Source organism: Epinephelus moara, chromosome 21, assembly GCF_006386435.1.
Source record: "Epinephelus moara isolate mb chromosome 21, YSFRI_EMoa_1.0, whole genome shotgun sequence".
Lineage (NCBI taxonomy): Eukaryota > Metazoa > Chordata > Actinopteri > Perciformes > Serranidae > Epinephelus > Epinephelus moara.
In genome coordinates, this window is record NC_065526.1 from 25,287,684 (window position 1) to 25,302,319 (window position 14,636).

The 14,636-nt window shown below is 38.8% G+C and overlaps 1 protein-coding gene across 4 annotated transcripts in view; it reads left to right on the top strand.

Annotated features, from left to right (window-relative positions):
* Positions 1 to 14,636, top strand: part of LOC126383223 (RNA-binding Raly-like protein) — a 66,791-nt gene that overhangs the window by 21,014 nt on the left and 31,141 nt on the right. For 2 of the 4 annotated variants that reach the window (XM_050033715.1, XM_050033716.1), the window contains one exon: positions 3,761 to 4,035. In XM_050033715.1, the coding sequence (XP_049889672.1) occupies positions 3,780 to 4,035 (256 nt within the window). In that variant the 5' untranslated portion in view covers positions 3,761 to 3,779. Of the gene's footprint in view, positions 1 to 3,757; positions 4,036 to 14,636 lie in introns of all 4 variants that reach the window. The other 2 variants (XM_050033717.1, XM_050033718.1) reach the window with 1 other exon arrangement.

The window sequence follows — 14,636 nt, forward strand, 5'->3', positions numbered from 1 at the left end:
GATCATATTTCTGTCGGAACATGTGTGGTTGTGTATAGACAAACCAGTCTCACTCCAAATTCAGTGCTTGATCAGTGACTTCTGGCATCAGACACTGATGAAAAAAGCCCTCCATTCATGTCGACATGATACATGGCTGGTTGCCATTATAGTTGAGCGGTGCCCGGTAGCGTCAGGGGGGAATGTGACGGGACAAGAACAAGAGTTAAGGTGACGAAAGTTCAAGTAAGGTGGCCAGGAGTGGTGATGGATGGGTCCAACAACCACTGACTTTCACCAGGGAGGCTGGTGCTCGATTCCCGCAAGATTGTAAAGCCAAACCCTGTTCTTTTTTCCTATACCCAACAATGTGGCAAAATGTAACCAAGTGCGTTTGTTGCTGAAGGGAAAAAAAACTGGAAGAGACTGTATGCAAACACACCATTTCCTGTGAAAACTGAAGTGTTTTTTGAAAACAGACAATGCATGTAACAGGCAGAACTTGACACTTGACACTAAAACAGAGCATCTCAGACAGAGGGTGAATACAGGTGTTCCAGCACAGACAGTATGAGGAAAATAAAGTGTTTTTTGAACATTAAATCATTTAAACATGTTCTAGTAGAAACCCAAAATACAAGTATGACCCAGAAAATGAGCATAACATGTCCCCTTTAATGTGATTAACTTATTGATTATATCCTGCTCTACCAGTCTTTTCTGTGTGAGGTGACAAAACAAACCGCTGAAACATTTTCTGCTCTTCCAGCCTCGTAAGAGCTAGTGCTGTGAAAATAATGTGTGTACAGTTTGAGAAATCTGGGTCTAAAAGCCTCATTGTGAAAAGATACACACTCAAAAATCATCACCAACAAGGAACTCCAAGAAGCAACAACCTGAGAGGTACCTCCTTCGTCTCTGAGTGGATGTGCCAAATGTATTGCCATGGCGACACTTTCTGATCCCCCCCAGAGGACTGTAGCATTATGGGAACAAACAGTGCAGCCTGTGGGGAGGTTGTTATTTATTTGTGTCCAGCTAAATTATATTTTTTTCTCCCTGTTGACCTGGTTTCTATTTGACAATAATGAAGCTGTCATTGACATGTGCACAATCTGTGTTGTTTATACCAGTGGTGGTACTATTTGGATCATTTTAGTAAAAGTAACAATACAACAACTTAATGGTACTCCTTTATAAGAAAAAGGCATGGGTTCAAAACTCTTAACTATTAGCAGCAAAATGTGCTTAAAGAATCAAAAGTAAAAGTACTGACTGATATTTTATTATATCAGACATTATTGAATTGTTAATAGTAATAAACAGCATTTTACTATTGTAACTGGTCGAGATGGAACTAGTTTTTTGTTTCTAATGGGGTCGTGAGATAATGAACTTTTCTCATATCTTTGCTTTTTTGGATAACTTTACCCCTTTGTACTAAGAATTTCTTATACGTCATAAACATGACAGAGTACTGCAATAAAACATGGTTTTTTTGTATGGGGTCATGAAGCAAACAGGTTGGAAACCACTGGTTTAATCCTTAATATTGTGTTGTATCTTATAAGCCCACCATAGTTTCTGGATGTAAAATCTTAATCTGAGATGCAACCAGGAACTCCAGCTGTAAAATGTGTAGTGTGGTGGAATAAAAAGTACAATATTTTCCTGAAATGTTGTATAAGTATAAAGCATAACATGTAAATTCTCAAGTAAAGTACCTCAAAATTGAGCTAGTTAGTTGCTGTCCACCACTGGTTAATACCTGGAGTACCTGGAAGATGACTGACCAACATGTTGAAGTATTGCACTTGAAGGAAACTCAAAAAGAAAGAAGAAAAAAAGAGGTGAGACAGTGAGTGAAGACTCTTGTGACTTCTTATGCTATTTTCAAACGTGGGAACACAGTTCTCAAATATAGTGAGATTTTTCAAATTCACAGGTCTGATTCACAGCTGCAGTGTCAGAGTTCTCTTTCATCTCCTGCATAAGGCTTCCTGTCACAGTCTCCATGTTAAAGTAGACATTTCTAGAACTGAAACCACTTGTCCAGTAATCAATTAGTGGAGAAAAAAGATACAAATAAAATTCTAATAATAATTAACAATAATTAATAATAATCTACCCTACAGTGGTTTGCCTCCTACCTCCAAAACCGATCTGCCTCTGTTTCAGTCAGTAGTGTGTTCTCTTCCTTTGCACGCATCTCCTGTGGAGTACCACAAGGCTCCATATTAGGCCCTGTTTTATTTTCCTTATATATGCTTCCCTTGGGGTCTATTTTCAGAAAATATAATATCTCTTACCATTTTTAAGCTGACGACACCCAGCTGTACCTCCTGCTGAAACCTTGTGATTCATAGTGTTGCAGTTGCAGTTTTAAGTTGCATTAAACTGCATTACAAAAAACAGAGATTTTAATCTTCAGCCCAGCAGTCAAATCTTAAACCCGTCTGAAGACCTGTCTCTTTTCTTTAGCATTTTAATTACCATTTTGACTACATGCTTGCCTACATTGTGTTTTTTATTTGTTATTTTATTTTGTTGTTTGTTGAATGCTATTTTTGTGCTATGATTGTATGAAGGTATTGTATGCTTTTATTAATTTACCTATATTTTCTTATTTATTTATATTATGTTTTTATTTGATCATTCCTCTGTTTTGATTAACTTCTTTGTAAAGCACTTTGGTCAGCATTTGTTGTTTTTAAGTTTTTCAAATGAGCTCTTTAAATAAATCTGACTTGATCTGACAAAATCGACTGGTTCTTTCATCCCAGATATAAATATTATCTGTTTTTCTTGGTCCTCTACATTAGTAAATTGAATTTGTTTTGGTTTTAGCTTGTTGTTTGGACAAAACCAGTAATTTGAAGAAGAGCTATTATATTTTTTCAGTCAACGCTACAGTTGGTAACTTTAATGAAAAACTTGTTATATTTGCTGAAGCTGTCACTATATCCACACAGCACTAATCACATTCCTCTGACTACACTATTGACTTGTTACGCTTCCAACGGCCTTACTGCACATGAACGAAAAAACAATTTATTACTGATTTATTATTTTGAGTCCTTTAAAGAAAAAAGGCAGGGGTTCCAATGCTGCTACATGTTTTATAATATTATTAACTGAAGGTCTTTAGGTTTTGTACTTTTGATCAGACAAAACAAGACATTTAAAGATGTCACCTTTGAATATTTCACAGACTGAATGATTAATCAAGAGAAGAATCAACAGATTCAATAATAAAGAAAATAATCATCAGTTGTAGCTCTAATTAGAAGACAATGGGTTGGACCTTGGGAAACTGTGATGGACACTTCTCACTATTTTCTAACTTTTTATTGACTGAATGACTAAAAGAAGAAAAAAAAAGCTGTGACAGATCAATTCAAAATTTAAAACATGTCAGTTGCAGCTCTAAATGATTCACTGAAATTGTAGCTTTCTGGCTTTTAGTTTTCACTGACAAACAAAAAACAAAATATGATCCCATGAATCAAGCCTTTGCTGATTGAAGCTGTAGGGTAAAAAATAATCCCAAAATGTTTTTAGAGCATATTTTAACTATCCAGTTTGGTGTAAATGGATTCATAAAAACAAAGATGGAGTTGTCTCAACCCATACAAAACCCTGCAATTATCTACAACACATGCTTTCAGCTCTGACCGGTGTTTACATCCCACTGGTGCTCACTGTTTGGCTTTCTGTGTGTAACCTCCACAGTCTAACCTTCCTGGCTTTCTGAGCAGTGTGCAACTGTGTCTCCCAGCAGGCAGTGCTGCAGGACTAGGATGACTGGGAAGACCCAGACCAGCAACGTGACCAACAAGAATGACCCACGCTCCCTCAACTCCCGCGTCTTCATTGGCAACCTAAACACGGCCGTGGTAACCAAGGCCGACATCGAAGCCATCTTTGCCAAGTACGGCAAGATTGTGGGCTGCTCGGTGCACAAGGGCTACGCCTTCGTTCAGTACGCCAGTGAGAGGAATGCCAGGGCAGCAGTGGCTGGGGAGAATGCCAGGGTCATCGCTGGACAATCACTAGGTAATGTTGTTCAAATGTGCACCATTGAATTCTGATAACAGTGTTCAGACTTTCTATGTAGGAGGTACCAACCTGGAAACCGCACCATACTCATTGTGTTACAGGGTGCCTCATTTCACACCCTGGACCTAGACTGTAATAAGAGACCTCTCTGCCACATTTTCAGTGCTTTATCCTGGTGGTAGTGTAGTATCACTTAAAAGTAATAATATGACAGGACAGGTTGTTCTTCAGTATCAGTTCTGAATGTCAGATGGATCCCAAAAGTACATTACTGATCCCCAGCATCATTTTTAAAACATGCACATTACTAAACTGCTGGCTGATATGACACTGCCATTGCTGCAGAGACACGGTTAAACTGAACACATTTATTGATAATGATATAAAAGAGTAAGATGCTAGCAAGAGATCTGCAGGGTGACACTACACTCCCCTGTGTAGGTAAATGCCACTTGGGCGTTTGCAGCCTATGGTTGGTCCTTCAGCATGCCGTTCAGCCGGCGAGCAGAACATGAGGATTAAGTTAAGATGAATAAGAGTCATATCTATTTAATGTAGCAGTGGCCTGTGGATTCTGCTTTCCATTTTCCTTTACTCCAAAGTTCAAGTTTATCGTTTGAGCAGCTGATAACAGCTCCGAGCAGAGACGTCCAGCTGTCTGTTAAAAGTTTTGTTGAAAAGTTGAAAAGTAAAGAAAACCTTTATTTCAATGGAATTTAATGACTGTATTTTCAACATGTAACATTAACATGAAACATTTTATGGCAAAAGCATTAAAACAGCTAAATTCTTCCTTTACTTACATGACAGTGCTGTGTGCAGCTATGTGCTAGGTGTACTACATTACTATTAAAAAGTACTTTAATTTAAAGATATGCTACGCAGGATTTATGGCAGCATGGTGTTGCAGTGGTTAACATTGTCGCGTCACAGCAAGAGGGTTCCTGGTTCGAACCCTGGCTGGAGGGTTTGAGGGTGGAGCCCTTTTGCGCAGAGTTTGTATGTTCTCCCCTGTGTCAAGCGGGGGTTTTCTGTGGGTACTCCAGCTTCCTCCCACGGTCCAAAGACATGCAGGTTAGGTAAACTGGTGACTCTAAATTGGCCATAGGTGTGAATGTGAGCGTTACCGGTTGGTAACGGCTGTCTCTATGTGTCAGCCCTGTGATAGTCTGGCGACCTGTCCAGGGTGTACCCCACTTCTCGCCCAGTGTCAGCTGGGATAGGCTCCAGCCCCCCGCGACCCCAAAAAGGATAAGCAGCTGCGGAAAATGAATGAAGGAAAGAATATGCAGGACTCATACAGAGAGACCTAAAAACCTATCTTTTTACAAAAGCATTCTGCTAAATGTCTTTTATAGGTTCTCCTTTTAACTATTTATTGTCTCTAATCATTTTTAATAATTCTTAAATTGTATTAATTCTAACTGTTTTATTTTTTTTCTGCTCTGTAAAAATGTAAAGTGCAATACAAATAAAATTTATTCTTCGTCTTCTTATTATTATTAATCCCTCTCCATCATTACTTATGACCCAGTTGAAATATGTGCGGTATATTAGAGACTCTGCCTTACACTATTATTTCTTTATGTCTAATCAGGTGAGATCGGGACTTCATAAAAAAGTAGTGTACAGGTGCCAGACCGTAAGCAGCAGGCATCCAAGAGACACCATGCCAAAAAAAACAGTGTACCTTCACTCTTAAATAGGTATTCAGTGAGTTTCTTACAGTGTAATTTATTTATAAATGCCCCATAAAGAAACATTTTATTTCAACCTGGATGCTATTTTCTCATGTTTTTGTGTCTAAGTGACTAATGGAGGCAACAATTTTTGAAACTGGTCCAGTACTGAGAGAGACCACTGCAGACGGCAGCCATAAAACAAGCTGCAATGCAACCACTAGGGGTAACAGCACACTGTCCTGTACGTCTACTAGGATTGCTTGTTTTGCCACTGACAGGCTCAAATGGTTTTTACAAGTGTGTGAAAAATAAATAAAACATGTTTTTCTTCCCTTCTGCTTGATTATTTGGTAATTGATTGATTATTTCTTGAATGATTTTATCCGTTGATTATTGTGTTCCTGCAACAACTAAATCCGCAAGATTTCAGAATGAGACCTCTCTTTAAGGGTAACTTGCTTACACACAATAGCAAACACACTGGATCAAGCTAAGGTAAAGAAACTTGTCTTATTTCTTTGTCAGACCCTGTCAGTGTCAAAAAAAACCAAGCACTTAAATGGACTAACATGACCCTTGCAGTATTGCCCTAAGTCAGTGGTGTATGGTAGTTAGGATGGGCCCCAGTGCACATTATTATGATGGGCCCTTGTGCAAGATTTTATAGTTTATGTCAAGTAAACTTGTCGGTGAAGATTCGCAGTCATCCAGGTCATGGTAATCATAAGTACTATATCGTAGGCAACTGGACTTGCTTGCGTTTCTTGAAGACGCTTTGCCTCTCATCCAAGAAGCTTCTTCAGTTCTAAATGAAAAGTAAACATATGATTTTATTGTAGAATAGATTACTTTTGACTCTTTCACAAAAAAAAAAAAAAAAGCACACTGTTGGACGGGCTGCTCTCTCTACGCCCCCCCCCCCCCTCGTCCCATGGGCTCCAGTGCCACCGCACCGCCTGCACTGTCTATATTTACACCGCTGCCCCAAGTGGTTCCATCACAGCATGTATTGCAGCTGCTGGCTGCAGTGCTCTTTCTCTTTCTCTTTCTCTTTCTCTTTCTCTCTGGACCAATTTAAAAAATAGGTGAAAATATGTGAAAATGGGGTCCAGGTTGAAAAATACTTCTCTTCAAATACAAAGTTGTTACCCCTTCACTCCCAAAGTCCATGCGTTAGTATGTTTAATGCATTTTTATGAGCGAGAGACACAGGTAGGAAAATAAAACATACATGTTTCGTTTAAACCAAAAGCTGCAAAAGCAATAAAAACTATAAAAAAGTAGACAGAAAAACAAGGTAAGAGTCATTAAAGACAGGGTCAATAACAAAAGGTAATTTCATAAAAGCAAGTCTTTATAAAACCAGGTTTAAGATTGGAAATATGATTCAGATTAAGTCATTTTGAAACCTCTTATTTTTTAATCAATAACGCCTGAGGACCTCGAACTGCCATCTGGTTTGTTTATGGACAAAAGCTGTGTGATATATTTTGACTTAAGCTTAAATTTGATCAGTAAAACCATAATAATAATTCTGAAATGGAGAAATACAGCCGGTGTGAAGACACTAAGATACAGAATCCATTTTTAGGAGCTGCAGCGAGGCGAGCTCGAACATAAAGATAAGACAGATAGACAGTCAGTCAGACAGTCAGACAGACAGCAACAAGGAGGAAACATTCAGAACCCGGTCCTCGTGGGCATTAAGTGAATCCCTGTAAATCTTCCTTATATTACTTATTGATTGGTTCACAGCCTCCTCCACGGAAAATAAAAGTCCTCCCTGAGCTCTGCTCTCTTATTAAATATGAATAAGAGCGCTGTGGGGTCACATCTGTAATTCCACCCTATGTTTGCACAGTTTCATGCATTTTTGAGCTGTAAAATCACACATAGCACTGGTAAAAAAAAAAAGTTTTGTTTACAGCTATTTGCTGTAGCTCATAATTGTGTAACTCGAGAACTATTATTGTATCATTGTTGAACTTTATGACTCATACTAAACTGAGCTAACTCAGCTGACTGGCCTGAGCCAGCTCCAGTGTTATTTTAGTAGTTTTGGCAATGTACCCGTTAACCTGGCAACATTTGGGCCTGGAACAACAAGCAGCCAGAAAATCTGACAGATTTCAAACAATCTGCAGTACAATCCAAATTTATTTGGAAGAAAAATGAAGGCCAGTGGTAAAATTATGACCCAAATGGGCCCTTATAAACATCCATCACACTTTACCGGCTGAGCTCCTGGTTCAACTTTGACCTTGAGTTCTTACTGTAGTTTTGCTCACACAATTTTCCTGTTCATTGAGGCATTATTACTCACATTTCTGAGATGCTTCCTTCTTGAAATAAAGTGCTTTCGAGAATCTGAGCTCTTGGCTTGTTTAAAATCTCATGAGAAGGCAGCAGAGCCATCATTAGAGTGGGATAACCTCCTGAATAAAACTCAGTAACACATAGAAAATGTTTTAGTTCTTTAGTTGTAACATTTTTTTCACTTCTCATAGCCAAAACTCATCTTTTTAATATTTCTCCAAAGATGTCCAATTGAGACAATAGTTGAGGACCTTTGTTTACTCTGTCGGCAGGGGCGGAGCACCAAATTCTTGGTCCCGTGCATAAGCAGTCTCAGTGGACCCCCCGCCCTTCCTCTCCTTGGACCTTTTGAATTTGTATTTCAAAGTCAGTTTGCTTTCCTTCCCTTTACTTTCTTTCTTTTCTTTTTTGGAACCCTGATTTCCTGTACGTAAGTGCGCCAACAGCATAAGCAGTACTCACTTGGCTCTTGCTGCATTTAGGGACGAATCCTAGCACGGGGTGGACTAAACCAATTTGCGTCTTTAAGAGGTGAGAGGGGCCTCAGAGAGCTTCCATTATTTTTTAATAAAAAGTTTAGTCTATAGACCAGTTTATTCAGCCAATTTTAATGTAGTTATGGCACTATTACTTAGAAAAAATTCAAACAAAACCAAACTTTTTTTGCCAGACTTTTAGAGGCTCCCTCCTTCCCTCCCTCCCTGTGTAATCAGTCCCACTTCACCCCCCACTATGGTGCCCCTGCCTGTTGAATTTCATTATAGTTCTGTGACGCCCCCCTCACTGTCTTGGAGGATGTTTCAGCCAACTTCATCAGGCAGTTGGCTGACATGGGAGGGTCGTTGGCTTGTTTAATTTCACCTGGGCTGGGCCTTCCAGGCTATAAAAGCTGTCTCATGTTATCACTCGCTCTCTCCCTTCCTGCGGCATACATCCAGCATCATTGCTTTTGGTTTGCACCTTAAACACCTCGACAACACACCTGACACACATCCATGCATGGCTTTTATTACTGACTTTGCTGACCTACACAATCCATTAATTATTTAAGTTAATCTTAGTTTCATACATTCTTGTCACGTTCATTGAGCCAGTTTGTGACAGTTCCTAGATATCATTATTTACTTTCCTGAGTACAGTAATATCACAGCTGAAAAATGGCTAAAGCTAGCTAAAAATAAGACCCAAGTTGTAATAAAGTGGAATTATCCTTTAAAGAATACAGTCAACATTTTGGGGTTATATTCTTGGGCTATTTCCTTTCTTGCCAAGAGTTCACATCTGTATGCCAAGCATGGAGCTAGAGCCAGGAGGAGATTATCTTAGTTTAGCTTAGCATAAAGACTGGAAGCAGGGGGAAGCAGCGTGTTCAAAAAATGTAGGTAAAAAGCACCTCTGAAGCCTAATTAAAATGTCTCTGGCTGTGTGCCATAACTACTTCTTGACAAACAGCATCTGAGAGGTTGACAGGCAGACAGTAAAGACTGCAGGAAGGTCATTCGTCTTGCCGCCATGTGCCAAGAAATAACAATAGTGTGCAACTTCCCCTTAAACCTCAACTTGTCATTTTTACATTTTTGTGTGTTTCGAGACAAACAAACAAGATACAACATGTCAGTTTGTGAATTTTAGAAGTGCTGGTAGTGTGTGTTTTTTTTAAAACTTTGGACAGAGCCAGGCTAATATTTCCCCTGTTTCCAGTCTTTATGCTAAGCTAAGCTAAGCTAAGCTAACCACCTTCTGTTTTTAGATATGAGAGTGGCCTCTTATCTTTTTCTTTTAGGTGTCACAGGCTAGAGTTTGTATTCCCGGAAACTTTATTGGCTTCTTTATTTCATTTTACACAATTCACTTTTGAAGGAGGCATTTTAAGGTCTTTACATTTGTATCATAAGTACTGAGTTACAATGACGGCCAGAAATTTGTGTTATGATAGGACCATTGATAAAAACTGTATGCTCATTCATTGGTGCCGATTACTGACAAGAAAATGTAAATACCTCAGTGCTTTATGTCGCCGCACTGCTGAAACACTCGCCCTGCTGTCAACACAAATCCACATGTCCCGTCTATCTTGTCCTGTCTGCATCACTGCCTCCACTTAAAGAAACTCCTCTCATTGTTATGCACACTGACAAGCCACAACAGCGTTATATATTTCAACACAACCGCCGACAGGAACGAGTGTCAAGCTGAGAGCGTCTCAGGTGAACATGTGTCTCTTGAACAAAGGATTCACACAGCAATCAAAGTGAAGTATTCCTTTGCATAGTGTGACATATTGCAGCTCCACTGGCTGCACTTCATAATGCCCCTGTAAACATCGAGGACACACATGCGCGCACACACAATAAATTCAGTATATTTGCAATGCACCACGAGTGTCAGAGGCATACTAAAGGTGCCCACAATAACGTCTCCTTCTGCTTTGGAAATCATTTTTTCTGTCTTTATTCTTCTGCCCCTGTGAAATTTAACCCTTGCAGTCGTCATCTTTTAAACATGAATGCTATATTTGATTGGTCTCTCGAACTATATTGCCCAGAGGTGGACGCAGCCTGCATGAGATATGAATCCTTGATATTTTCTTGAGCACATTGCTCTTTTATTAAATCACACACACACACACAGGGAGGGGACTGCAGTGTGAACGTATGACATGACAGGAAGGGTCAGAGGGGTCAGATTCAAACCTGTAAGTCTTGAGTACATAGCATGCTGCTTGAGTTACCAGAGCGTCCCACGCTTGAGTAAATTTAATAGCCACGAGATACTGAAGCTCCAGCGATTGCTTTACTCAATTTAATTCCTTCGGACATGACTGGATTGCCGCCACAATGACTTTAAGTAGTTCATGAAAATAAAAGTGACATTCAATCACACCGCTGGTTGGCCTCAGACAGCAGCTACTTAGATCCTGATGAAGATGTCAGCTGGTGATGAAGAGCGCAGGGGAGGGTTTCATTCTGGTTTCACCAAGTCAGCATTTCTACCATCTGCTTTGTGCTTTTGTGGATAAAATCTGGACATAGATGTATCGATACTTTGAGGTTCATTCTTTATAATCAGAGCATATCTGCTTTCACATCATCTCTGGTTCAGTGTGGGAGAGCTTCCATGTGTGACTGCTATCGGTAGTCTTTGAGCGCCCCTCTGTGGTTGAAAAGCTTACTGCAGAACACCATGATAAAACCAAGGCATTATATGGTCTTTATTCATGATGTTCTGTGACTGTAGGTTACATATAGCTCTGTGATCAAGTATTGGAAATGAGGTGGTTGAGCTTGAAAAGGGAAAAAATAGACAGTTGTTTGGAAAGGTGTCTTGATTTTATTAATAGTGAACCATCTCGTTGCAGGTCTGAAAATTTGAAATTGAGGGGGCAGCTTACTGACTTTTTTTCAGAGATAGCTTTGATTATTTTTGTAGAAAATCACATAAGGGGGTACAGAAAAAAAACAAAAACAATAAGAAGCTACAAAATACTTAACAATGATAACATAAAATCAATATATAAATTAAAGGTTCACCCCAAAATCAAAAATACATACTTTCCTCTTACTTGTAGTGCCATTTATCACTCTAGATAGTTTGGATGTAAGTTTCTGAGTGTTGGAGATATCAGCTGTAGAGATGTCTGCCTTCTCTCCAATATGATGGAACTAGATGGCACTCAGCTTGTGGTGCTCAAAGCACCAAAAAAATACATCTGAAAACCTCAACAGCAATGTGTCTGAAATCATGACCTTATCAGGAGAGATCATGATCATGTTGTGAGCAGGTTCATTTAGGAAGTGTTTTCTGTCTGCAGAGCTGCACCTGCAAGCCATATCACCACGCAGAAGACAGAGTGCATCTACTGCTAGCTAATGTTACAGCTCAGCCACGGAGGACACCATTAATGTTTACATCTCACATTACATCTAGATGCATGCTTCCTTCTGCACGGTGATGCGGTTGGCAGGTGTAGTTCAGTAGAAAGAAAATAGTTCCTACAGGAAACTGCTCACAAGATCTGTGGATTATTGTGGGTAACCAGGTCATGATTTATTGTTATTTGATTTGATTTGATTTTTTATTCATGCTTTATTTATTTTTATTTTATTCAATTATTCTTTTATTTTATTTTATTTTTTTATTCATGCTTTATTCATTTATTTTTTCATGTTTTATTCATGCTTTATTACTTTATTTTTATTTTATTATTATTTTATTTTATTTCTATTTTTTTTAGCACCACAAACGGAGTTCCATCTAATTCCACTTTACTGGAGAGAAGGCAGACACCTCTACGGCTGATATCTCCAGCACTCTGCAACTCACCAAAATAACCCAGACTGATAAATAGCACTATAGGTCAGAGGAAAAATCTATATTTTATATTTCTGGGTAAACTGTCCCTTTAAGTATGATTAAAAGATGGAATCTGTTGAATACTTAATGTCAAATTGATTTTTTTATATATTAAACATTAAATTTTAATCAAAAAGTTTCTCTGTTTACTCTAAAATATGGATTTGTGCTTCTGTCTCCCAGACAGTTTTTTCTGGCTTCAGTATTCATGCATTTATGACTTTTCCATCTGCATGAACACTAGATGGTGCTGAGAGAATATCATTGAGGGCGACGCCACCAAAACTGGGACATCTCATTCTGTCCCTCAGCATGTATGATTCATTGGTATCCTCAGTCGTCACACTCATGCAGGGATCGCCTGCATCCTGTGCAAAAATATTCTACCACATCTTTGCATCTTTGAGTCATTTTATGGTGTGAGAAGCAGCATCTTCGGTGGTTGCACTGGTTTCCACAGTGGTGTGAAACAGCTTGGAAACATGGACTGTTTTATTTTAACATATGACAATGATTATGCAGATGCTGCTGCCACTCATGGTGGTCAAATGTGTTTCAAAATTATCCTAGAATAACCTCCCTCAACAAACCCAAAAAGGCCAAGAACATAGAGAATGTTTTAGCACCCACAAAAAGTAATTACAGAGGTATTTTTAATATTTCTCCAAAGATGTCAAAGGGAGACAATGGTCGAGGATGTCAGTCATTTGACTCCAGCGACTGTCCTTGCAGCCACCAACCCGGCCTCCATCTTTCATGAGCTTTTAGTTTCTTGTCTTTTTTCTAGCGAGAACAAAGAAGCCGGGGCACCATTAAGACGTCAGGCTGCGTGCGAGACAGCTGCAGACCCCATTTCGGTGTAATTTAGATATTACAATTACAAGGCTTCATCTACAGCAGAGCCAAAATGCTGCAACAGCTGGGGAATCACTCACTCACTTGCTCACCCACCCTCCCACCCAGGGTGTTCTGCTTTTTCAGTCTGCCTCTGAAGTCCACAGTCCAGCCACTTCATATTAAATTTGAAAACAGAGAGATGGGAGACGTAGCAAGCTGATTTGCCATTCGAATGGATGAAAGCAAGCTGTTTTACTAGTGAGGTCAAACTGTACTTTTATGCATGTTGAAAGGGAGGAAAAGAAAGAAGTATTTTCTAAGACGAACCTTGAATATCAAACAGGATTTTTTCACCTGTAACTCTCTTGACTGGGTTTGTTAATTTGCTGGAACTGTGTGTTAAATTGTGCGAGTCTGTGAATCATAAAGCACGACATGCTTCGGACATTTTCTCCTGCGTGATTTTCTATTTATTTCATACACAGATTTTCCCCTCTTTCGTCTTGCTTTTGCTTCAAGCATTTCTCATTTGTGTGTTATCAGCAAGTGCTTATTTTATACCATGCACCATAAATTCCTTAATTTTTTAAAAGTGTTTATTCATTCCCTTTAATATGCAGAGGAAGATTTCTCTGCTCACAACAGTCTTTTCTTTGTCTCATCAGAGATAAATCAGCTTCTTATTTTGAGATTATGAAGATGAAGGCTTTTTCTCAGGAGCTGAATTTGAGAAGTACGAGGGAAATAGTCAAAATCTAATATTAATGTTAGAAAGAGCTCAGACGGAGAATTAGGCTGGACAAAGATAATATCTTATTTTGAATTTTCCTTTTACTCTGGGTGTTTATGTATTTTTTATGATCAAATCATCATGCCAATAAAACTTTGTCGAACTGAGAGAGGCAACTTTTCAAATAAAGAAATGATTGAAATAGTTTAACAAGACAAATTAACATTGTGTGTAGGAACAATAATAACTGCAAAAGATGTCATGTATCCACTAATTTGTGGCCCTCGTTGTTTTACTGGATAAACAGATGGATTAAACAGACTCAGAATAAAAACAACATGTGAATATGCATTTATTATACATGACTAGGTATACATTGACATATACATAGCTTCCAAAATATATGAAGGTGTAAACATGTATCTGACCTGTCAATCTATTAAAGTTCATTCAGTGTTATTAATGGTGCTGTTGCACATGTTAACAATGGGTCAAATGACCTGTTATTATCACTTGGCTCTGCAGTTCCCTTTGGATCTACTGAGCTTTTTTGTATCTTTCAGCTCATTGTTTTGGTTTTCTGACTCACAATTTTATGTTTTGGTTCACCCTCACTGTTCTCAATGCACCATTCCCCTGCCATGCACCAAGTTCGTAACTACCTGGTAAACATAGTCGAG